A 22023-nucleotide genomic window follows, 5' to 3' on the forward strand; every position below is an offset into this window, starting at 1 on the left:
TCATCTTTTCACCTAATTACTTTTTGTGTGTATGATGAGAACATTTAAGATCTATTCTCTTAGCAACTTTCAGTATTGCTAACTCTGTCACTATGCTGTACATTACATCCCCAAGCTATTCAACTGGAACTTCGTGGTCTCTAACCAACATCTCCCCATTTCCCCTAAATCTGAGCCTTTCACAACTACCATTCTACTTTCTGTGTAGCTTTTTTTTTTTAACTCCACACATAAATGAGATCATAAGTGTCTTTCTCTGACTTATGTCACTTAACATAATGCCCTCCACGTTGTCACAAGTGACAGATTTCCTTCTTTTAAATGGCTGAATAATTTGTCATTCCAGTATATACACATTTTCTTTATCCATTCATCTGTCAACAGAAACGGAGGTTGTTTCCATGTCTTAGCTATTGTGAATAATGCTGAAATAAACGTAGTTCATATCTCTTCAAGAGTGATTTCATTTTCTTCAGATACACAATTGTCCCTTGATATGTGTGGGGGAATGGTTCCAGGACCCATCTCTCCCATATGTACCAAAATCTGTGAATACTTAAGATCCTTATACAATACAGTGTAGTATAGTTGACCCTGTGTATGTGGAACCTGAAGATACAAAGGGCCAACTGTATACCCAGAAGTGGGATTGTTGGCAATTCTATTTTAATTTTCTGAGGAACCTTCAAATTGTTTTACATAGTGGTTGCACCAATTTACATTCCTAGCAACAGTGTACTGGGTAGGCTGTAGGCTGTCCTTTTCTTCACATCACCACCAACACTTGCTATCTCTTGTCTTTTTGATAAAAGCCATTCTGATGGTGTGAGCTGATATCTAATTGTGATTTTGATTTGCAACTCCTGGATGATTAGTGATACTATCTTCTCATGTGTCTGTTGACCATCTGTATGTCTTCTTTGGAAAAAAAAAAAATCTGTTTAGGTCTTCTGCCTTTTTTTTTTTTGCCACATCCACAGCATGTGGAAGTTTCTGGACCAGGGATTGAACCCACTCTGCAGTTGTGACCTATGCCACAGCTGCAGCTGAAGCAATGCCAGATCATTAACTTGCGGTGCCAAAAGGAATCTCTGTCCTTTGCCTATTTTTCAATCACCTTGTTTGGTTTTTTGCTATTGAGCTGTATGAGATTTTGTATATTTTAAACATGAGCTTGTATCAGATGTATTGTTTGCAAATATTTTGTCACATGAGATAGGTTTCTTTTTCATTCTGTTGATTGCTTCTTCTGCTGTATAGAAATTTTTTAGTTTGATGTAATCTCACTTGTTTATGATTGTTTTTGTTGCTTTGCTTTTGATGTCACATCCAAAAAATCATTGTGAAGACCAGTGTCAAGGAGTTTTTCCCTTATGTTTTATTCTAGGGGTTTATAGCTTCGAGTCTTATATTTAAGTCTTTAATCCATTTTGAGTTAATTTTTGTGAGCGGTATAAAAGGAATCCAATTTCATTCTTTTTCATGTGAGTATCCAATTTTCCTAACATTGTTTATTGAAGACAGTCTTTTCTCCACTGAGTGCTCTTGTAAACATAGGTTTATTTCTGTGCTCTCTATTCTATGCCATTGATCTATGTGTTTTTATGCCAGTACCATACCATTTTGATTACTGTAGCTTTGTAATACAGTTTAAAGCCAGGAAATGCAATGTCTCTAGCTTTGTTCTTCTTTTTTTAGATTGCTCTGGCTATTTGGGATCTTTTATGGTTTCCTTCAAATTTTAGCGTTGTTTTTTCTATTTCTGTGAAAATGCCATTAGAATTTTGATAGGGGTTGTATCAAATCTGTAGAATGCTTTGGGTAGTGTGGGCATTTTAAAAATACTAATTCTTCCAATCTATGAATATGGAATATCTTTCAATTTATTTGTGTCTTCTTCAATTTCTTTCGTAAGTGTCTTATAGTTTTCAGTGTATAGGTCTTTCACCTCCTTGGTTAAATGGATTCTTAAGTATTTTATTATTGCATTGTTACTAAAACATGCAGCAACATTTAGTGAATACTTTATACATGTCACTCATTTCAGAGCAACCATGTGAAGGAAGAACTGTTCCCATGATTCCCATTTAAAAGATAAAGAAACTGAGGTTTGAGAGACTTGGCATATTGCTCAAGGCCATAAAACTCATAAGCAGTGCAGCCAGGATTCAAGCTCACGCTGTTAGATTGCAGAGACCAAGTTCTACACCTCTTGCACAATTCTTTCTTCATATAATTACACCTATTATTCCTACTAGAGAGACAACTAAATAATACACATAAAATTGCACAAAACATTTAAAAACTAGGAATTCATGAATTATTCCAATTATTCCAATTCCAATTAATAATACATGCTTTACATCAAAAAGTCAAATGTATCAATTTCTCCAACTTTCATATCAGGATCATATTTTGTTTTTAAATCTATTTTTCAAAGTAATAATCAACAGAATATCCTAAGATAAGAGGGTATTTGATAGAACTGCCCCTCTTGAGGACAATATTAATTAAATTTACTTCATAGTAATTTAGAGAAACTTTTATACCATTGCTTGAGCCAGAAGAATCACTAGATTAAAAACTATGAAAGAGAACCACTATGTTAAAAAAAAATCCTCTTGAGATCGACTCCTCAAATTTTCTTATATAACTAACAGAATTTAACCATAATTTTCCTATCAATTCTTAAAATTGGGTTAGTTGTATAACTGTACCTTCTATAAGAAATGCACCTATTTTAAAAAGTTTTTAACTACTCTGGTTCCATTGCCAGAATTATGGTACCAAAGAATATACTGGGTTGTTCATGGTACTCAGTATAGGAAGACAAAATATGGATAGAAAACACATTAGGGAGAGAAGCTCTTCTTTCTTCATTGAGGAAAAATAATGTCATAGGCATTCTTGTTCTGAACTAAGAGAAATAAGATTAATGTACACTAACAATAAACCTGTTCATAAACACATTACTAAAGTTAGGAAAATAATTAATCAATTAATAATTTATGAAATTCTGCACATAACAATTTTTTTCAGACTGAGCAAAAGTCAAAAAACTACATTCATAAAATACCATAGGTGATAGATTTCCTGTTCAAAAGAAATATTTTTAGGGAAAAAAAAAAAAAAACAGGACAAATTCATAATATATACAAAAGCTGTTCTTACCCGGTCTTCCTTCTTAGGCAACTGATCTTTGATTAGAATCTTGGTACGCCTGAGAAACCATCCAGACATCTTTATTGCAAGTCTTTGCATGGCCTTTCGGCCAGTAGCTAGTTCTCTTTTTGTTGCTGTGTGTCTCTGACCATGTTCTACTGGGTCAGAAAAGTGCTTCTTGAAGTGGATCTCACTACCTAAAAGTCCTGGCACAGCCCTTTACAAAGGCAAAAAGAAAATGTCAATGCTTTATTAAATTATCTAAAAAGGTAAACATTCACTACTTGTTGCTTTTAAGAAATAAACTGTGAGACCCTCATACTAAGTGAAGTAAGTCAGAAAGAGAAAGACAAATATATAATCTCACTTATATCTGGAATCTAATATACAGCACAAATGAACCTATCTACAGAAAAGAAACAAACTCATGGACTTGGAGAACAGACTTGTGCTTGCCAAGGGGGAGGGGGAAGGAGTGGGAAGGACTGGGAGTTTGGGGTTAGTAGATGCAAACTATTGCATTTGGAGTGGATAAGCAATGACATCCTGCTGTACAGTACGGGAACTATATCTAGTCATTTCTGATGGAACATGATGGAGGATAATGTGAGAAAAAAGAAGGTATACACACATACACACACATATATATGTATGACTGGGTCACTTTACTATACAGCAGAAATTGACAGAACATTGTAAATCCACTCTAATAGAAAAAAAATAAAAATCTTAAAAGAAAAAGAAATATACTGTTACTTGTTTATTAATGATAATCATAATAACAAAAGGCAAGAAAGCGGAATGTTCTTTCTTTTTTTTTTTTTTTAAGGGCTGCACCCACAGCATATGGAGGTTCCCAGGCTAGGGGTCGAATCAGAGCTATAGCTGCTGGCCTACACCACAGCCACAGCAACGCAAGATCCGAGCTGTATCTGCAACCTACACCACAGTTCACAGTAACGCCAGATCCTTAACCCACTGAGCAAGACCAGGGATTGAACCCACAACCTCATGGTTCCTAGTTGGATTCCTTTCTGCTGCACCACAATGGGAACTCCTTTATTTTTTTTCTTTTTATGGCTGCACCCATGGCCGATGGAAGTTCCCAGGCTAGGGGTCGAATTACAGCTGCAGCCGATAGATCCTTAACTCACTGAGTGAGGCTAAGAATCAAACTGGCATCTATGACAGGTTGTCAGACACTATGTCAGGTTCTTAATTCACTGAGCCACAACTCCTGTTCTTTCTTTATGACAGTTTCAGTGAACAACTATAAGAAGATGAAGGAATGGTAAATTAGTTCAGATATTTACTTCATGGGCCAAAAGTAATATATAGATAGGTTTTTATGGGACTTTTTATACTCTGTATACTGTATTTGCTATCAATCACTTCTGAAAACAAACAATTTTTTTCCAGAAACAAATAATAAGGAAACAAAGTAACATTAAGGTAAAGAAGTATTGAGTACTTTTCAAAAAAATAAAAATAAAAAGTGTTTTTACTCACCAGTCCATAACACACCACAATTCTTTCATGTTGTTCTGAAGAATGGTTCCAGTGAGGCCAATTCGGACATTACATTTTAAAGCTTTCATAACTTCTGTTATTCTAGCCTTTGGATTCTTGATTCTATGAGCTTCATCTACAATGACAGCTGACCATTCCAAACTATAAAGTGAGAAAAACAGGAGAAAAGATTGAGAAAACGTCCCTTTCTTAGTCTATGTAATTTTTAGAGAGCAGTTTTCCCTACCAAAGTTTTGAAGTGTTTTCCTCTTTACTCTCTGATGATTCCACAGAATTCTCACCTAGTTATTTAAATGATCACAGATTTGGAAAACCCATGAAAAGAAAATGTGTAGGGAAGCAAAAAGGCATAGAGTAGTAACTATGAAATGAAAAAACTCATTTAAACATCACTAAAATCACAAAAAAAAGCAATCTTCTAAAAGCAAGAAAACATAAATATAAAAGAAGCAAACTTACTATGTTAAATATGAATAAAAATATCAATATAAGCTCATGATTTTTAAAGCTGTACTACATAGTTCTGTCTGCTAAGGTGGTTTAAAACTGACTGTTACCCAAGTAGGAATGGAGAGTCATGTTGGTCAATCTACTATAAGGAAGCAGAGCCTCATGGAGAAATAGTTTTTTTTTCAAGTGTGCAGCAGGAGAAATACTACAGAGTGAGAAAGTACAGATGTATCCAAAGACAAATGATGTTATGTCCAACAGACACAGTGGCCAGACTAATTGGAAAATTTGAGCATCGTTAAGAATAATGACTGCCGCGGGAGCGGCCCAAGAAATAGCAACAACAACAACAACAAAAAAGACAAAAGACAAAAAAAAAAAAAAAAAGAATAATGACTATGGGGGAGTTCCCACTGTGGTCCAGCAGGTTAAGAACCCAACATGGTGTCCGTGAGGATGCAGGTTCCATCCTTGGCCTCGCTCAGTGGGTTAATATCTGGCGTTGCCGCGAGCTGCAACATAGGTTGCAAATGTGACTCAGATCTGGTGTTGCTGTGGTGAGGGTCTGCAGCTGCACCTCCTAGCCTGGGAACTTTTATGTGCTGCAGGGGTGGCCCTATAAAGAAAGTAAATAAATAAAAAAAATAATTTTTAAAAAAGAATAATGATTATGGGGTGGTATAAAAACATTGAATAAATAAAAGCCTAGGAGTTCCATGAAAAAAAATTGAGACCCTTACCTCACACCATAAAAATTAACTCTAATTGATCACAGACCTAAATATGAGAGCTTAAATGATAGAGGTTATAAAATGTAGGAAAAAAATCTTGTGACTCTGGGTTAGGCAAAAATTTCTTAGGTATGACACCAAAAGCATGGACAATAAAAATTTTCTGATAAGTTGGACTTCATCAAAGTTAAAAACTTTTGCTCTTCCAAAGGCAACATTAAGAAAACGAAAAGACATGCTACAGACTGGGAGAAAACATTTGCAAACCACTACCTGGTAAAGAATGTGTATACAGAATATATAAAGAATTATCACAATTCAACACAAGTTAAAACAATCTAGTTTAAAGATGGGTTAAAGATTTTAAGACATTTTATGAAGAAGATACACAAAGAGCAAATAAGCACATAAAAAAGTTCATCATCTTTAGAAAAATGAAAAAACTCCAAGAGTTATCACTACAAAGCCACCTGAATGTCAGTCAAAAATGACTGACAATATTAAGTGTTGGCACAGGAAACTGGAAATCTAATATGCTGCTTTTGGGAAAGTAGAGCTACTTTTCTAAGACAGTTTGGTAGTTTCTTAAAAAGTTTAATTTCCTCAACCCACCCAGCAACTCCATTCCTAGGTATCTAACAAGAGAAATGAAAATTTACATTCACGCAAAGACTTGTATGTAAATGTTCACAGTGGCATTACTCATAACAGACAAAAACCGGAAACAATCCAAATGTCCATCCACTTGATAAACAAAATAAGGTATATACATACAATCATACTGCTTAGCTATAAAAAGGAATAAACTACTGAAATGTTACATGATGAACCTCAAAAACTTAAGGGAAAGAAGCCAGATATAAAAGACTACATGTTATATGAAATTTATACGAAATTTCTAGAAAAGGCAAATCTATAGAGACAGAAAGCAGATTAGTGGTTACCTGGAACTAGAGATGGGACCAGAGATTGACTAAAAACAACAAAAAAATTTGAGGTAATGGATATATTCTTAAACTGGATTATGGTGATAACTGTACAACTTTATAAATTTATTAAAAACTATTTTATACTAAAAGTGGGTAAATTCTATGGCATGTCAATTGCACCTCAAAAATCTAGAATCAAGTCCACAGATAGTGATACTCAAAAAAAGGGGAGGAGGAGCAGGAGAGAAGCTTTGCTACCATTGTAGATGACCAGTGCACCCATGTTTGGTCTGAAAATTAGAAATTAAAGCAAAAGAATCAAGCATTCATCTTGCTTTTCCAGTTGAAATTTCTAATTATAGGAGAATGCTGTTTAATAAGTGTAGAAGAAATTATAAATTTAGAGAAACATTGTTTTGTAAAACCCAATAAAATAACTGATTCAGGCAGGAATAATTTCTGTATGCTAATACCACTAAGTAAATGGATCAAAGGACCAGAATATTCAAATGGTATCAGAGCATAACCCCATAAATTACTTTTAATTGTAAGGGGAGAAATATATCTTTACAATGGAGAGATCTGATGGTCACCTCTTTAGCCTATGGGACAAACTTCTCATCATTAATGGTGGAACAACTTGACATTAATATCTCTGGAGGTAATGTAATATGAAGCCCGCAACATCATTTATGATGTATTTCTGTCAAAAATGTCTGACCTGAATCTAATTAAGTCTTTAGATCAAAACTAGCTTACAAAAATACAGATGTTAAGAGGAATACACAACTCCTTGAGAAAGCAATCAGGCAAGTCTAATGCATGAGACATCCTAAAAGACAACTGGCCTGGTCCCCTTAAAATGTAATATAATAAAAAAATTAAGTAGAGGGAATGTTCTAGATTAGAAGAGATGAAATAAACAGATTTAATAGTCAAATCCATCACCTGAACCTTTACTGAATTCTGCTTTGCAAATATTAGATATTAAAGATATTTTTTTAAATAATTAAGGAAGTTTTAATTAATTTTCTTAGATATAACAATGATAATGTGGTGTGAGAAAGAGAATCATTAGTTTTAGGAGATCTGTGCTAAAATAGACATAAAACTGTCACATTATATACAACTTGCTGAAATGACTCAATACCACCACTGTACACAGACACATACACATTAACTTATATCTTGCCAACATACACACACAAAGACACACACACCACTGAGTCTAGGTGAGTCTAGGTGTTGAGTATATAGCTGTTCATCTACTAGGACTTCAATTTTTTCTACAGGTTTGATTATTTTCTTAATACAAAGTTGAAAAAAGACAAAAAAAATCAAGGACAAAGAAGAGGAAAAATCAACCACAAAATTTTAGAAGCAGGGAAGAAGATAATCAAGATAATTTACAAAAGCAAAGGACTGAGTATCCCATGCCAGTTGTAAAGAAAGGCCAAGGGCAATCTGATTCACGTTACTGAGCTCTTAAATGGTGGCACCAGATGCCTCTAGAGACTGCAGTTAGATAAATGTTCAACAGTCTACTTAAGAAGTTGTGGAATTGGAGTTCCCGTCACGGCTCAGTGGTTAACGAATCCAACTAGGAAGCAGGAGGTTGTGGGTTCAATCCCTGGCCTTGCTCAGTGGGTTAAGGATTCGGCATCGCCATGAGCGGTGGTGTAGGTTGCAGACGCGGCTTGGATTCCGCGTTGTTGTGGCTCTGGTGTAGACCAGTGGCTATAGCTCTGATTCGACCCCTAGCCTGGGAACCTCCATATGCCACGAGAGCGGCCCAAGAAAATGGCAAAAAGACGAAAAAAAAAAAAAAAAAAGAAGTTATGGGATTGCCTATTTACTATTCCCTACTCCACAAAATAGCCCAGCCAGGACACTGTAAAGTAAGCAAGAGAAAGAGAAAATACAGAAAAATCCTCATTTTTCCTTAGGAAGAAATCAACAGGTGATACTGAAAACTTGAAGAACATTTTATTTATTTTTTATTTTTTTAATTTTTATTTTTTTTGCTTTTTAGGGCTGCTCCCATGGCATATGGAGATTCCCAGGCTAGGGGTTCAATGGGAGCTGTAGCTGCCTGCCTAAGCCATAGCCACGGCAACGTAGGATCCAAGCCACATATGCGACCTACACCACAGCTCACGGCAACACTGGATCCTTAACCCACTGAGCAAGGCCAGGGATCGAACCTACATCCTCATGAATGCTAGTCAGATTTGTTAACCACTGAGTCACAATGGGAACTCTGAAGAAAATTTTAAAGTTGCAGCATGAACATGTTCTTTAGAGATATGGAAGTAAAAACTAGGAAGATAAATAAAAGAGTTGAAGGTGGTAGTCTCTAAAGAACAGGTAATGGGGTGGTGGGCAGGAATGTACTGTGTTCATATTTGGGTCTTTAAATAATATGCATATATGACTGATAAAAATAAAAATGAAGTAAAACATAATAGTAATAAGAGAAACAGCTCACTCAGATAGTGTTTATCTACTCTGTGGGTTATCTATGTTAAATGTTTAATCCTGATCTTCATACAGAGCATCATTCTCACAAAAATTATGTAATATTTCCTCAAATCAAATATAAATTAACTTGAATATTTGTTAAAACCATTCAAACAAGCAAAGGAAAACCAAATATAAAAAAAAACTGTAACATTTGGTTTTCCTAATTTTAAACAAAAGCTGATTTACATAATTCTACTTTAGAATTTGTATTTAATATTTGGAGTTCCCGTCCTGGCACAGTGGAAACGAATCTGACGAAGAACCATGAGGACTCGGGTTTGATCCCTGGCCTTGCTCAGTGAGTTAAGGATCTGGCATTGCCGTGAGCTGTGGTATGGGTCACAGACTCGGCTCGGATCTGGTGTTGCTGTGGCTCTGCGTCGGCCAGGAGCAACAGCTCCCATTAGACCCCTAGCCTGGGAACCTCCATATGCTGCAAGTGCAGCCCTAAAAAAAGACAAAAGACAAAAAAAAAAAAAAAAAGAATTCTTACTCAATATTTATAACAATCACAGAAAAAAACCATTTAATGCAAGTATATATGTAATAGGCTAGAAGTGAAATACAGAAATTAGCCAAACCAAAGATGTCACAATCTAAAGGAGTAGAGAGTTAAATAAAAATTAAAATATGATTGATGCTATAATAAAAGAATTTATTACATTTATCTAAGTGTAGAACATCTCATATAGTATACTGAATAAAAGCCCAAGATCAAGGGTTAGATCTCAGATCCACTACTGACTTAGTTGTTGCAGACTAGGCAAGTTACTTAACTTCATGCCTCAGATTGTTCCTGTCTTCTGACAGCATCCAGGAAATAGTAACAGGCAAACTTATGAACTTGTAAGTGTGGTAAAATAAAATCCTAGAGCTTATAGAGATGTTAGCTCTAAATCCAACTTTACCAATTATTACATTAAATATAAATGGACTAAAATGTAAGATCCAACAATATGCTAACCACAACAGACTGGCTTTAAATATAAAGAACACATATGCTGAAATAAAAAGATGGAAAATGATAAACATACATATGGTTATAAGAAGACTGTGTCATCTATATTAAAATCAGATAACACCTCAAGATTATTAGATATAAAAAGAAGTATTTTTAAAGATAAAAGAGTCAATTCATAAGAAAAAAATACTAATCATCAATGTGTATATATACCTAATAACAGAGCTTCAAAATACATGAATTGAGAGCTGACAGATTTGAAAGGAGAAATAAACAAATCCATAATTACAATTGAATATTTCAACATTTCTCTCTCACAAATTATAAAACAACTAGAAAAAAAATCAGTAAAGACAGAATGCTCAAACAACACCTAAACCATCTGACTTCATTGATATTTACAGAACATTGTATCCAATAACTGTAGAATAAATATTTCTTCAAGTGTACACAGATTAGAAAAATGCAAATTACACTGTAATGGGATACCACTACACCTTCTAAAAACAAAAAGACTGACAATACCAAATATTGGTGAGTATATGAAGCAAATAAAGTCTCATAGGTTGCTAGCTGAAGTAGAATGGTAAAACCACTCTAGAAAATGGCTTACAAGTTTCTTCTAAAGTTAAACCTATACTTACCATATAACCCAGAAATCCTACTCCTCAGTGTTTACCCAAAAAAATTCAAATATATGTAAAGAAATGAATAAATAAAAGGCTTACACATAAATATTCCTTAAAGTTCTACTTATAATACTCAAAAACTGGAAAACTCAGATGTCTATCCTCAAATGAATGGGTAACAAAATGTGATATATTCATAAAATGCAATGTAATGATCATTGATGCATTCAATAACATAGCTGAATCTCAAAAATATTATAATGAACACAAGATGCCAGACATAACAACTCTGGAGACTAGAATTCCAAGATTAAAGTGTTGGCAAGTTTGGTTCTTTCTGAGGTCTCTCTCTAGGACTTATAGATTGCTGCCCTCTTGCTGTGTCTTCATGTGTCCTTTCCTCTGTGTACATTAGTTCCTGGTATCTTCTTTTCTTCTTCTAAGGACACCAGTCAGATTGGAATTGGGTTCCACCTTAACGGTCTCATTTAACTTAATTACCTTAAATTACATTCTGAGGTTCTTGTGGTTGGGACTTGAAGTTGAGGGGACACAGTTTAGCTCACAGAGAGCCTCCCAATTGGTGTTTCTCTATTTAATTTGGCTCTCCTGTATGCATACACAGCAAGTGAGTTACTTATAAAATGCAAATCTGATCATTTTTTATCATAATAGCAATCTGAAAACAGTTCAGAAACACCATTGCTTTAAGGATAAAAACCAAAACCCTCTAAGTGGCTCAATACTCTTTACAGTCCGTTTCTTACTTATTACCACACTGGTGTTATCTCCTGGCCACTTCCCTCTTACACTCCAGGCTGCAGCCATTAGATGCAGAAAGCATCTGAACTGCTTTTACTTATTCAAAACTGCAGTGATCTTTGTTCTCTAAAGGCCTCTGAAAATGCTCTTTGCTTCCTCTTCCTGTATTACTTTCCTACTCTTCAACACTTACTCCTCCTTCACTTCTCCCTCAGCTCTTGGAAGCTCCCTGGCCACTCTCCTCCCTCTGCAGCAGAGTCAGGTTCCTCATGTGTTCCCATAACATCCTCTGTTCCCCACATAGCACTCACATGATGTTATAATTGCCTGTCTCTAGAGTCCCCACTAAAAGTTTAAAATGTAGTTCATTTCTTTGGGTACTTACAGTCCTGGAATAGTGGTTCTCGATGTGTATGTATATTTTTCCCACTCCACATTCATAACAGACTCCCATAATGAAAATCATTTGAGAAAATAACTGCTTTAGTCTACAGGCATTGTACACATAGAAGGTTGTACATGAGAGTTAGGACAAGTCTTATTCATTAACAGGCATTGTTTGGAAAGATAACAAAGGAAATAAAGAACTATAGAAAATCTCACTCAGGTTTTCCTACTTAGAAAATAACTATTAAAAATTGTCTATTTTAATAATTATGAAATCAAATTGTCATGCTAAAGAATATTTAGAGCCTTAGAAATCACAGTATAAAAGTATAAATACAGTGATGTAAACAGAATACTAATGCAATCAGTTCTACTATTCACATTACCTGTTAAGTTCATCCAGACATAAGCGCAGTGTTTCATAAGTTGTTAGAGCAATCTCGCATTTCCTCTGCTTTACACGAATCAGTTCATTATCTTTTTTGTTACCATGTAAAATAGTAACTCTGAAATATCCCCAGGTGTCCAATTCATCCCTCCAGTTGTAGAGAACAGAAAGAGGAGCAACTATTAAGAATAGCTATAAGAAGAAAAAATTTGTGATATAATTTTTTAAATGAAAAAGAATGCCAAGGTTAAATCCAGAATATCAGTGCCCCATTCTTTGTTTTTGACACTGCAGTTAATAAGGATAAGTACAACTGAACAATGAAATATATCTAGACTTAGAAGACCATCAAAAAATACTTTGTTGTTTACTTAGCTTTTTATTAGGAAAAAATAGATACCCAACCTTATCCAAAGAAACAGCTATTTTTAATACTCCCCTAAAAAGGAGTTGAAAGATAAGAAGAAGGTAATTCTCCAAATTAGAGGAAAAAAGAATAATCAGGATCCTAATAATAAGTTTCAAGGGCCACATGGGTAATAGAAATATGCAAGGTAGGCCAGGTTTTTTTCTTGAAATGTGTGGTCTTCCAGAGCTCTCTCTCCTTTTCACTTCTCTATTCTATTTCTCTCTCCCCCATTAATTGATGACCTGAAAAATTCACTGGAAATATTAAAAGCAATTAGAAGAAAACCTCCACCTCCCTTATCATTGGATCAATAACTTATCTATATTTACTACCATATATTCTGCATCTTTTCTGATGACAATGGTATGAAACAAGATGAAAACTGAAAAAAATCCACAAATTTGTGGACGTTAAATAACATGCTACTGAATAACTAGTGAGTCAAAGGAGAAGTCAAAAAAATACCTTAAGATAAATTAAAATGGAAATACAACATACCAAAATTTTACGGCTGCAGCAAAAGCAGTTCTATGAGAAAAGTTCACAGGGATAAATGACTACCTCAAGAAACAAGAAAATTCACAAATAAACTAATGTTATATCTCAGGAAACTAGAAAAACACAAAGTAGAAAATGAAGCCCAAAATTAGTAGAAGGAGGGAAATAATAACAATCATAGTGAAAATAAACAAAACAGAGACTAAAAAGACAAAAGAAAAGATTAATGAAACTAAGAGCTAGTTCTTTGACAATACAAACAAAATTGCTAGAAACTTAATAGAAGAAAGATAAAGGACTCAAATAAAATCAGAAATAAAAGAGGAGACCTTAGGACTAATACTGCAGATATTAAAAGGATCATAAAAGACTACCATGAACAATTATATGCCAACAAATTAGCAACTAGAAGAAATGGACATACTCTTTGAAACATACAACCTACCAAGACTGAATCATGAACAAATAGTAAACTGAATATAACAAATACCAGTAAGGAAATTAAATCAGTAACCAAAAATATCCAAACAAAAGTCCAGTACCAGACAGCTTCAATGGTAAATTATGCCAAACATTCAAAAGAGAATTAATGACAAACCCTCTCAAACTCTTACAAAAAAAAAAAAAAAATAGAAGAGGAGGGAATGCTTCCAAACTCATTGTATGATGCCTAATACCAAAACCAGAAAAGGATACCACAAGATACGAAAATTACAGGCTAATATCCCTGATGAACATAAATGCAAAAACTCTCAATGAAAATATTGGCAAGCCAATTCAACAATGTATTAAAAGGATCATATACCACAATCAAATGAGATTTATTTCAGCTAGCCAGGATGGTTCAATATACTCAAATCAACTACAAGAGACATCAGATGAACAAAAGGAAAAATGAAAATCATATATTCATCTCAATGCAGCAGAAAACACATTGGAGAAAATTCAATATCTATTTATGACAAAAACTCAACAAACTGGGTATAGAAGGAACACATCTCAACATAACAAAGATCATACATGACAAGCACACAGCTAGCATCATACTCAATGGTGAGAGCTGAAAACTTTTCCTCTAACGCCAGGACAAGGCAAAACCAAAAGTTGGAGAAGATGGATCTAGTGACATATATAGAGCATTCTATTCAATAGCAGTAGCATACATATTCTCCTCAAATGCATATGGGACATTTTCCAGGATAGATAAAATGTTAGGTCACAAGACAAATCTTAATAAACTTAAGAAGACTGACATCATATCAAACATCTTTTCTGATCACAATGGCATAAAATCAATCACAAGAAGAAAACTAAAAAACACACAAATATGTGGATATTATATAATATGTTCCTCAACAACCAATAGGTCAAAGAAGAAATCGAAAAGGAAATCAAAAAATACCTTAAGACAAATGAAAATTGAAACACAACATACCAAAACTTAGAGGATGCAGCAAACAGAGTTCTAAGAGGGAAGTTTATAGTGATAAACACCTACATTAAAAGAAAAAAAAAAGATGTCATATATATAAACAACCTAATTTTATACCACAAGAATCTAGAAAAAGAAGAACAAATTAAGCCCAAAGTCAACAGAAGGAAAGAAATAACAAAGATCAGAGTGGATAAATGAAATAGAGCATAAAGAGACTATAGAAAAGGTCAATGAAACTAAGGACTGGTTTTTTGAAAGATAAATTTAACATCTTTAACGAGAATAAAAAACAGAGAAGAGTCAAATAGATATAATTAGAAATGAAATGAGACATTACAAATAATAACAGAAATACAAAGGATCATAAGAAAAAGAAACTACGCTATACAATACACTAAAAAATTATATAACCTAGAAGAAATGAACAAATTCCTATAACCAAACCACCTACAAAGACTGAATCACGAAGAAATAGAAAATCTGAACATAACAATTACTAGTAAGGACATTGAATCAGTAACCAAAAACCTCAAAGCAAACAAAAATACAGGACCAGACATCTTCACTGGTAAATTCTACTACATTAATACCAATTCTTCCAAATTCTAAAAAAAAAAAAGAAAAATAATAGAAGAGGAAATACCTCCAAACTCATTTTCATGGCCAGCATTGCCCTGATACCAAAACCGGACAAAGATACCGTAAGAAAGGAAAATTACATGTTAATACACTTGATGAACATAAATGTAATGAAACATTAGTAAACTAATTCAAAATACATTAAAAGGATCATACACCACAATCAAGCAAGAGTTATTCAAGAGATGCAAGGATGGTCCAATATACTCAAATCAATCACAAGATACATCAGATGAACAAAATGAAGAATAAAAATCACATGATCATTTCAATGGAACAAAAAAAGTATTCGAGAAAATTAATATCAATTTACAATAAAAACTCCACAAATTGGGTATAGAGAGTACATACCTCAATATAATAAAGGCCATATATGATAAGCACATAGCTAACATCATACTCAATAATTAGAGCTAAAAACTTTTCCTTTAAGATCAGGAAGAAGACAAAGATGCCCACTTTCACAACTTTATTTATTATAGTACTGGAAGTCCTAGCTAGAGCAATTTGGCAAGAAAAACAAATAAAAGACATTCAAATTGGAAAGGAAGAATAATTGCCTCTGTTTTCAGATGACATCATATTACATGTAGAAAATGCCCTCAAAAAACTGTTAGAACTATTAAAGAACTATTAAAGAAATTCAGTAAAGTTGCAGAACCCTAAAACTTAACAAAGATCAGTTGTATTTCTATATACTACAAATAAAGTATTGGAAAAAAATTAATAAACATAATGAAGAGGAAAAGCAGAGTAATTAATTAAAGGGGGAAAAATTATGCCAATCATGTGCTTCAAAGAAGCTGATTCTGGTGTCATCATTTACTTCCCTTAAAGTACAGTGTATATTTCTTTAAAGCAGAAGAACCGGAGTCACAGACAATATAGAAAAAAATAATGAAAAGACTACATATCAGAAACAATGGAATGCATCCAAAGTAGTGATCAAAGGAACATTTATAGCTCTAATGGAATTTATTAAAATACAAGAAAAATTGAAAATAAATTAGGAATTCAACAAAAGGAGGTAGAAAATTAGCAGTGTATATTATAGCAAAGAATTTAAATGTGTGTGTCTGTGTGTGAATGTAGAGAAGGGTGGGGAAGGAAGGAAGAGGGTGTGGGAGAGGAAGAGGAAGGGAGCAAGGAGGAAGGAAGAAAAAAGAGAGGCATCAGTGTCTATTAAGGCAGCTATTAGCATATTTTATTATACTGTCAAATGAATACTTTCTTTACTTTCTTCTCCCTTCTTCCATCCTTAGCTAAAACTATCAGCTCTACACTTCGAACCAAACACCAACTGAAAGCAAAGCTAAAAACAGTACTTGAACTTTTGAGAACTTAATACACATTAAGAATTAAAATGCTTCTTTAGAATCAAATTAAAATTGGCACTCAGAATGTATTTATGCTATTAAAAATAATCATAAATTTAAAGTAATAATAATTATTAATACCTTAAGGCAATACTGAAAATTTTACACTGAAATGCCTGAATTATAGACAAGAGTAAACTTGGACTTCTCAGCAATCTTATACATAAGACATATATAAGAGACACTGTTTTAAAACTTGTACCAAGTGGTTCATTACCACAATATAATAAGGATTTCATAAAATACTTCAAATTCATAGAATTTCTATCTAGTTTCCTGAATGCTGAGCACAATATAAAAATCAGACATAACTATAGCACACTTTTTTTGCATTTTGTTATTTTATTAGAAACCTCATTTTTTATAACAATTATGTATAAGATATTTATAAAGGAGAAAGCTGAAGAATGGACTTGAATAGCATTAACAGCCACAACGTAAGAGGCAGACAAGCCTAGACCTTAGCCTTTCTGACTCCAACTTTAATGTTCCTTCTAAAGGAAGAATTGCTTTGTATTTTCAAGAGGTAATTATTCTGCTAAGCAACTATCAGTGACGCACCTTTGTTACCAATATCTACAGCTGTCTGCTTTTCATTCTCATATAAATAAAAAACCATATACTGGACTTCAATTAACTTGACATAAACATTCATGGAAATTTAAAAATTAATCAAAGCTATGTAAATCCAGCCAAGCAAAAGATTGAAAGCCCCCTCAAAATTCAACTTTAAATTATATTCTGCTATTTTGAGAGTCACTCGTATTTAACTTGAGGATAAAATTAATAATCCTTCAAAAACTAGGTATATAGAAGAAATATTTAAATAATGTCTTCAAATTCTTATGTTTTAAGTTGATACTGTAATGTATAAAGTTTAAAAGCGTCCATACACTTTTGGAATACCAGTTTCATGAATTGTACACTTCTAGATTTCTTACCTTTTTTGCTGCAGAAGAAGGAGCTTCCTTTTTCATACTTCTTAGTAAAAACTCTGGCATATTATTTTCAATATCTTCACGAGTTCCTTTTTTACCCAAAACTGCAGCCAAAAATGAAATAACCTAGGGAGAAAAAAAATCTACCTTTTTCAATCACTATGCAGCAAGATACACAAAATTTTAGATCTTACATGACGACTCAATTAGTTACAATTGGAGTTTGTACATATAGATTTGCTTATTGGAAAAGAAATACGAACCACCAGCATTGAGTTTATTTATTTGTATTAACAAACAGAAGTATAATATACAAGTTACCTTTGAATACAGAAAAAAAAAATCTCACATTGCCAGTTCTTCGATAAGAATACACAATGAATTCTTTCTTGATCTCATCAGTTGAGGTATGACCTCCATATATATATATTCATGGAAATTAAGTCTTCATGTTCTCTATTAGGATAAATACATAGTAGGATGAAGATGGCAGAGGAGTAAAACATGGTGCTGTGTTCACCTTCTCCCACAAACACATGTAGAACAATTCACACAGAACACCAACTGATTGCTCGCAGAAGACCTCAGACCTCCAGAAAGGGCAAGAAACCTTCCAAATAATTGCATGAAACAAAAGGAAAAAGAGAGAGAGAGAGGAGAAACAAAGGATTCAGGACAGAACCAGTACTCCTGAGAGGGAGCTGTGAAAGAGGAAAGGAATTTGAACCTTGGTGGGACACCTAACTGACTGAGAGATCAGCCAGGATGGAGGGGAAGCCTCAAAGCTTCAGAGAAAAATACAGTGGCTGGCTGAAGCGGGGCAAAGCAGAGAGAGAGCTGCACAAAGTATCAGTATCACCACCCAGGACACCACATCCTGAGACACTCGGGCATGGGCTAGGCACTAAGAATTCACTATGGAGGTTAGTTACAGGGAAAGGACTAGGGTTGGCTGTGTGGAGACAGCCTGAGGGAGTTAGGGAGTGGTGTGCCACAGCTGAAGAGGCGTGGGAAGAGGTCTGGGCCTGCAGGAGAAGCAAAGTGCCATTATTGGGGAGGGCAAGAGAAGGACCACTGGGACTGCCATAGAAACTGCATTCTCTGCACACAAGCAGGATCACAGGAGGCAGGGCACCACTTGTGCAAGATACAGAGGTGGATGCAAGCCACCACAATATCTCAGACTCCTGAGGTGGGCACCACCTGCCACTGCACAGGGTCCCATGAATAGGCACTGTGTGCAGCCCCAATAACCTCAATGGTCACCACTGCAGAGGGCCCTGCAACCACCCATTGCCATCACCCTCCTGTAAATGCTCACGTTCCACTGCTGCTGCCGCCAAGGGCTCTAGGTACCACCCCCACCTCCTTGAGGGTCACTGCCACTGCCCAGAGCCTTGCAACCAGGAGCAGTCTGCATTCTCATCTCCTAATGGGTCCTTACCACTGCCAGTGGTCCAGCAACCAGGTGTCTCCACTGGAAGCACATGCAGGTCATACACTTGCACATCCCCCAATCAAGGGGATAATGGACTGCACACACTGAGGAAAAAGACAGAAAGCATCCAAACCAAAGGCAGCATTTACACCTAAATAAATAAATAGTAAGCCCTTACAAGCTACCCAGGAACACTCCTGCACATAAATAGCCCTCCAAGAATACAGTAGATAACCATTTTCCCAAAACTCAAATAGTAAGTAAAATATAAGCAAAATGAACCAACACAGGAATCATTTCCAGTTAAAAGAACAGGAGAATCCTCTGAAGGAGCAAACAATGAAACAGACCTCTACAGTCTAATAGACACTGAGTTCAAAAAGGATTAACGTGAAGATGTAAAAAAAGGGCATCAAATTCATAAAATATGGGGAAGAAGGGTAAGAAAATCTAGACTCTCTTGTTTAGAATGTTTGCGCCTATATGACTATCAGTATGAAGCAAGTAGATATAGGAAGGAGTTAGCATATGTGAGAAACACGGCAACCACAAATCAAACATACAAAGAAGAACTTATATCTATCCTTCTTAAACTTTTCCAAAAGATTGAAGAAGGAACACTCTCAAAGACACCCTATGAAGCCACCATCACCCTAATCCAAAACCAGAGAAAGATACTACCGAAACGGAAAATAATGCACCAAGATCTTTGATGAATATCGACACAAAAATTCTCAACAAAATTTTAGCCAACTGAATCCAACAACAGCACAACTAAGTGAGATTCATCCCAAGTTCACAAGGATGGTTCAACATAAACAAATCATTATCATAGAGCACATTAACAAAAGAAAAGTCAAAAACCACATGATCATCTCAATAGACGTAGAAAAATCATTTGACAAAATCCAACATTCATTCATAATAAAAACCCTTACAAAAGTGGATACAGAAGGAACATGTCAACACAATAAAATCCATTGATGACAAACCCAGAGGCAATAGAATACTCAATGGAGCAAAGCTAAGAGCCTTCCTGCTTAAATCTGGAACAAGACAAGGATGCTCACTCTCAACACTTTTATTCAATATAATATTGGGAAGTCCTAGTCACAGCAATCAAACAGAAGAAGTAAAAGGTATCCAAATTGTAAGAGAAGAGGTAAAGCTGTCTCTATATGCAGATGGAACTATATATATATAGAAGAACTCTACACAAAAACTACTTGAACTGATCAACAAATTCAGTAAAGCAGCAAGATGCAACATCGACCTTCACAAATCGGTTGCATTTCTGTATATTAACAATGAAAATACTATAAAATGAATATAAAATACAATACCCTTTAAAATCTCACCCCCCAAAAAATCAAATGCCTAGGAATAAATCTGACCAAGAAGGGAAAAACTTATACACTGAGAACTATAAAACACTAATCAAGGAAATTAAGAAGGATTCAACGAAATGGAAAGATAGCCTATGCTCCTGGATTGGAAGGATTAATATTGTTAAAATGGCCATACAGATTTAATGCAATCCCTATCAAATTACTCATGACATTTTTCATAGAGCTAGAATAATCCAAAAATGTATATAGAACCATAAAAGACCCAGAGTTGCCAAAGCAATCCTAAGAAAAAAAAAAAAAAAAAAAGTAGGAGGCCCAACTCTCCCAGACTTCAGACAATATTACAAAGCTACAGTAATCAAGACACTGTGGTACTGGTACAAAAACAGACATACAGATCATTGGAAAACAATAGAGAGCCCAGAAATAAAACCAAATAACTAAGTCCAATTAATCTTTGACAAAGGAGGCAAGAATATAAAATGGGAAAAAGTCTCTTCAGCAAGTGGTGTTGGGAAAACTAGAAAGCTGCATGTAAATCAATTAAATTAGAACACACCTTCTCAACATGAACAAAAATAAATTCACAATGGCTTAAAGACTTAAGCATAAGACATGACACCATAAAACACCTAGAGGAGAACATAGGTAAAACATTCTCTGACATAAACCGTACAAATGTTTTCTTAGGCCAGTCTCTCAAGGCAATAAAATACAAAACAAAATTTAAACAAATGGGACCAAATCAAACTTAAAAGCTTTTGCACAGCAAAGGAAACCATAAAAAAACAAACACACCAAAAAAACCCTAAAAGACAACCTATGGAATGGGAGAAAATAAATGCAAAGGATGCAACCAACAAGGGCTTAGTCTCCAAAATACACAAACAACAAATAGATCTCAACAACAAAAAACAAACAATCCAATTTAAAATGGGCAGAACATCTAAATAGACTTTTCTCCAAAGAAGACATAAAGATGGCCAGTAAGCACATGAAAAAATGCTCAACATCACTAATTATTAGTGAAATGCAAGTCAAAACTACAATGAAGTACCATGTCATACCAGTCACAATGGCCATCATTAATAAGTCTAAAAATAACAAATGCTGGAGAGGATGTGGAGAAAAGGGGACCCTCCTACACTGTTGTAATTTGACACAAGCATTATGGAAAAAAAATATGGAGGTTCCTCAGAAAGATAGAGACATTTTAACTACCATATGATCCAGCAATCCCATCTTCTTTATTAAAATGTCTATTTAGGTCTGCACCTTTTGTGATTGACTTTTTTTTTGATGCCAAGTTGTATGAGATATTTGTATACTGTGAATATTAATGCCTTGCTGGTTGCATCATTTTCAAATATTTTCTCCCATTCCATAGAATGTATTTTCGTTTTACTGGTGGTTTCCTTTGCTATGCAAAGCTTTTAAACTTGACTAGGTCCCATTTTATAATTTTTGCTTTTATTTCTTTTGTGTTGGG

General features: G+C 34.5%; 1 protein-coding gene across 4 annotated transcripts in view; it reads right to left on the reverse strand.

Annotated features, from left to right (window-relative positions):
- ERCC6L2 (ERCC excision repair 6 like 2) overlaps positions 1 to 22023 on the reverse strand; it is a 152741-nt gene that overhangs the window by 88198 nt on the left and 42520 nt on the right. For 3 of the 4 annotated variants that reach the window (XM_003357697.5, XM_021064595.1, XM_021064594.1), the window contains 4 exons: positions 17751 to 17873; positions 12451 to 12644; positions 4672 to 4833; positions 3172 to 3379 (listed from right to left, as the gene is read on the reverse strand). In XM_003357697.5, the coding sequence (XP_003357745.4) occupies positions 3172 to 3379; positions 4672 to 4833; positions 12451 to 12644; positions 17751 to 17873 (687 nt within the window). The remainder of the gene's footprint in view (positions 1 to 3171; positions 3380 to 4671; positions 4834 to 12450; positions 12645 to 17750; positions 17874 to 22023) is intronic. The other variant, XM_021064596.1, reaches the window with a different exon arrangement.

Source organism: Sus scrofa, chromosome 10 (assembly GCF_000003025.6).
Source record: "Sus scrofa isolate TJ Tabasco breed Duroc chromosome 10, Sscrofa11.1, whole genome shotgun sequence".
Classification (NCBI taxonomy): Eukaryota; Metazoa; Chordata; class Mammalia; order Artiodactyla; family Suidae; genus Sus; species Sus scrofa.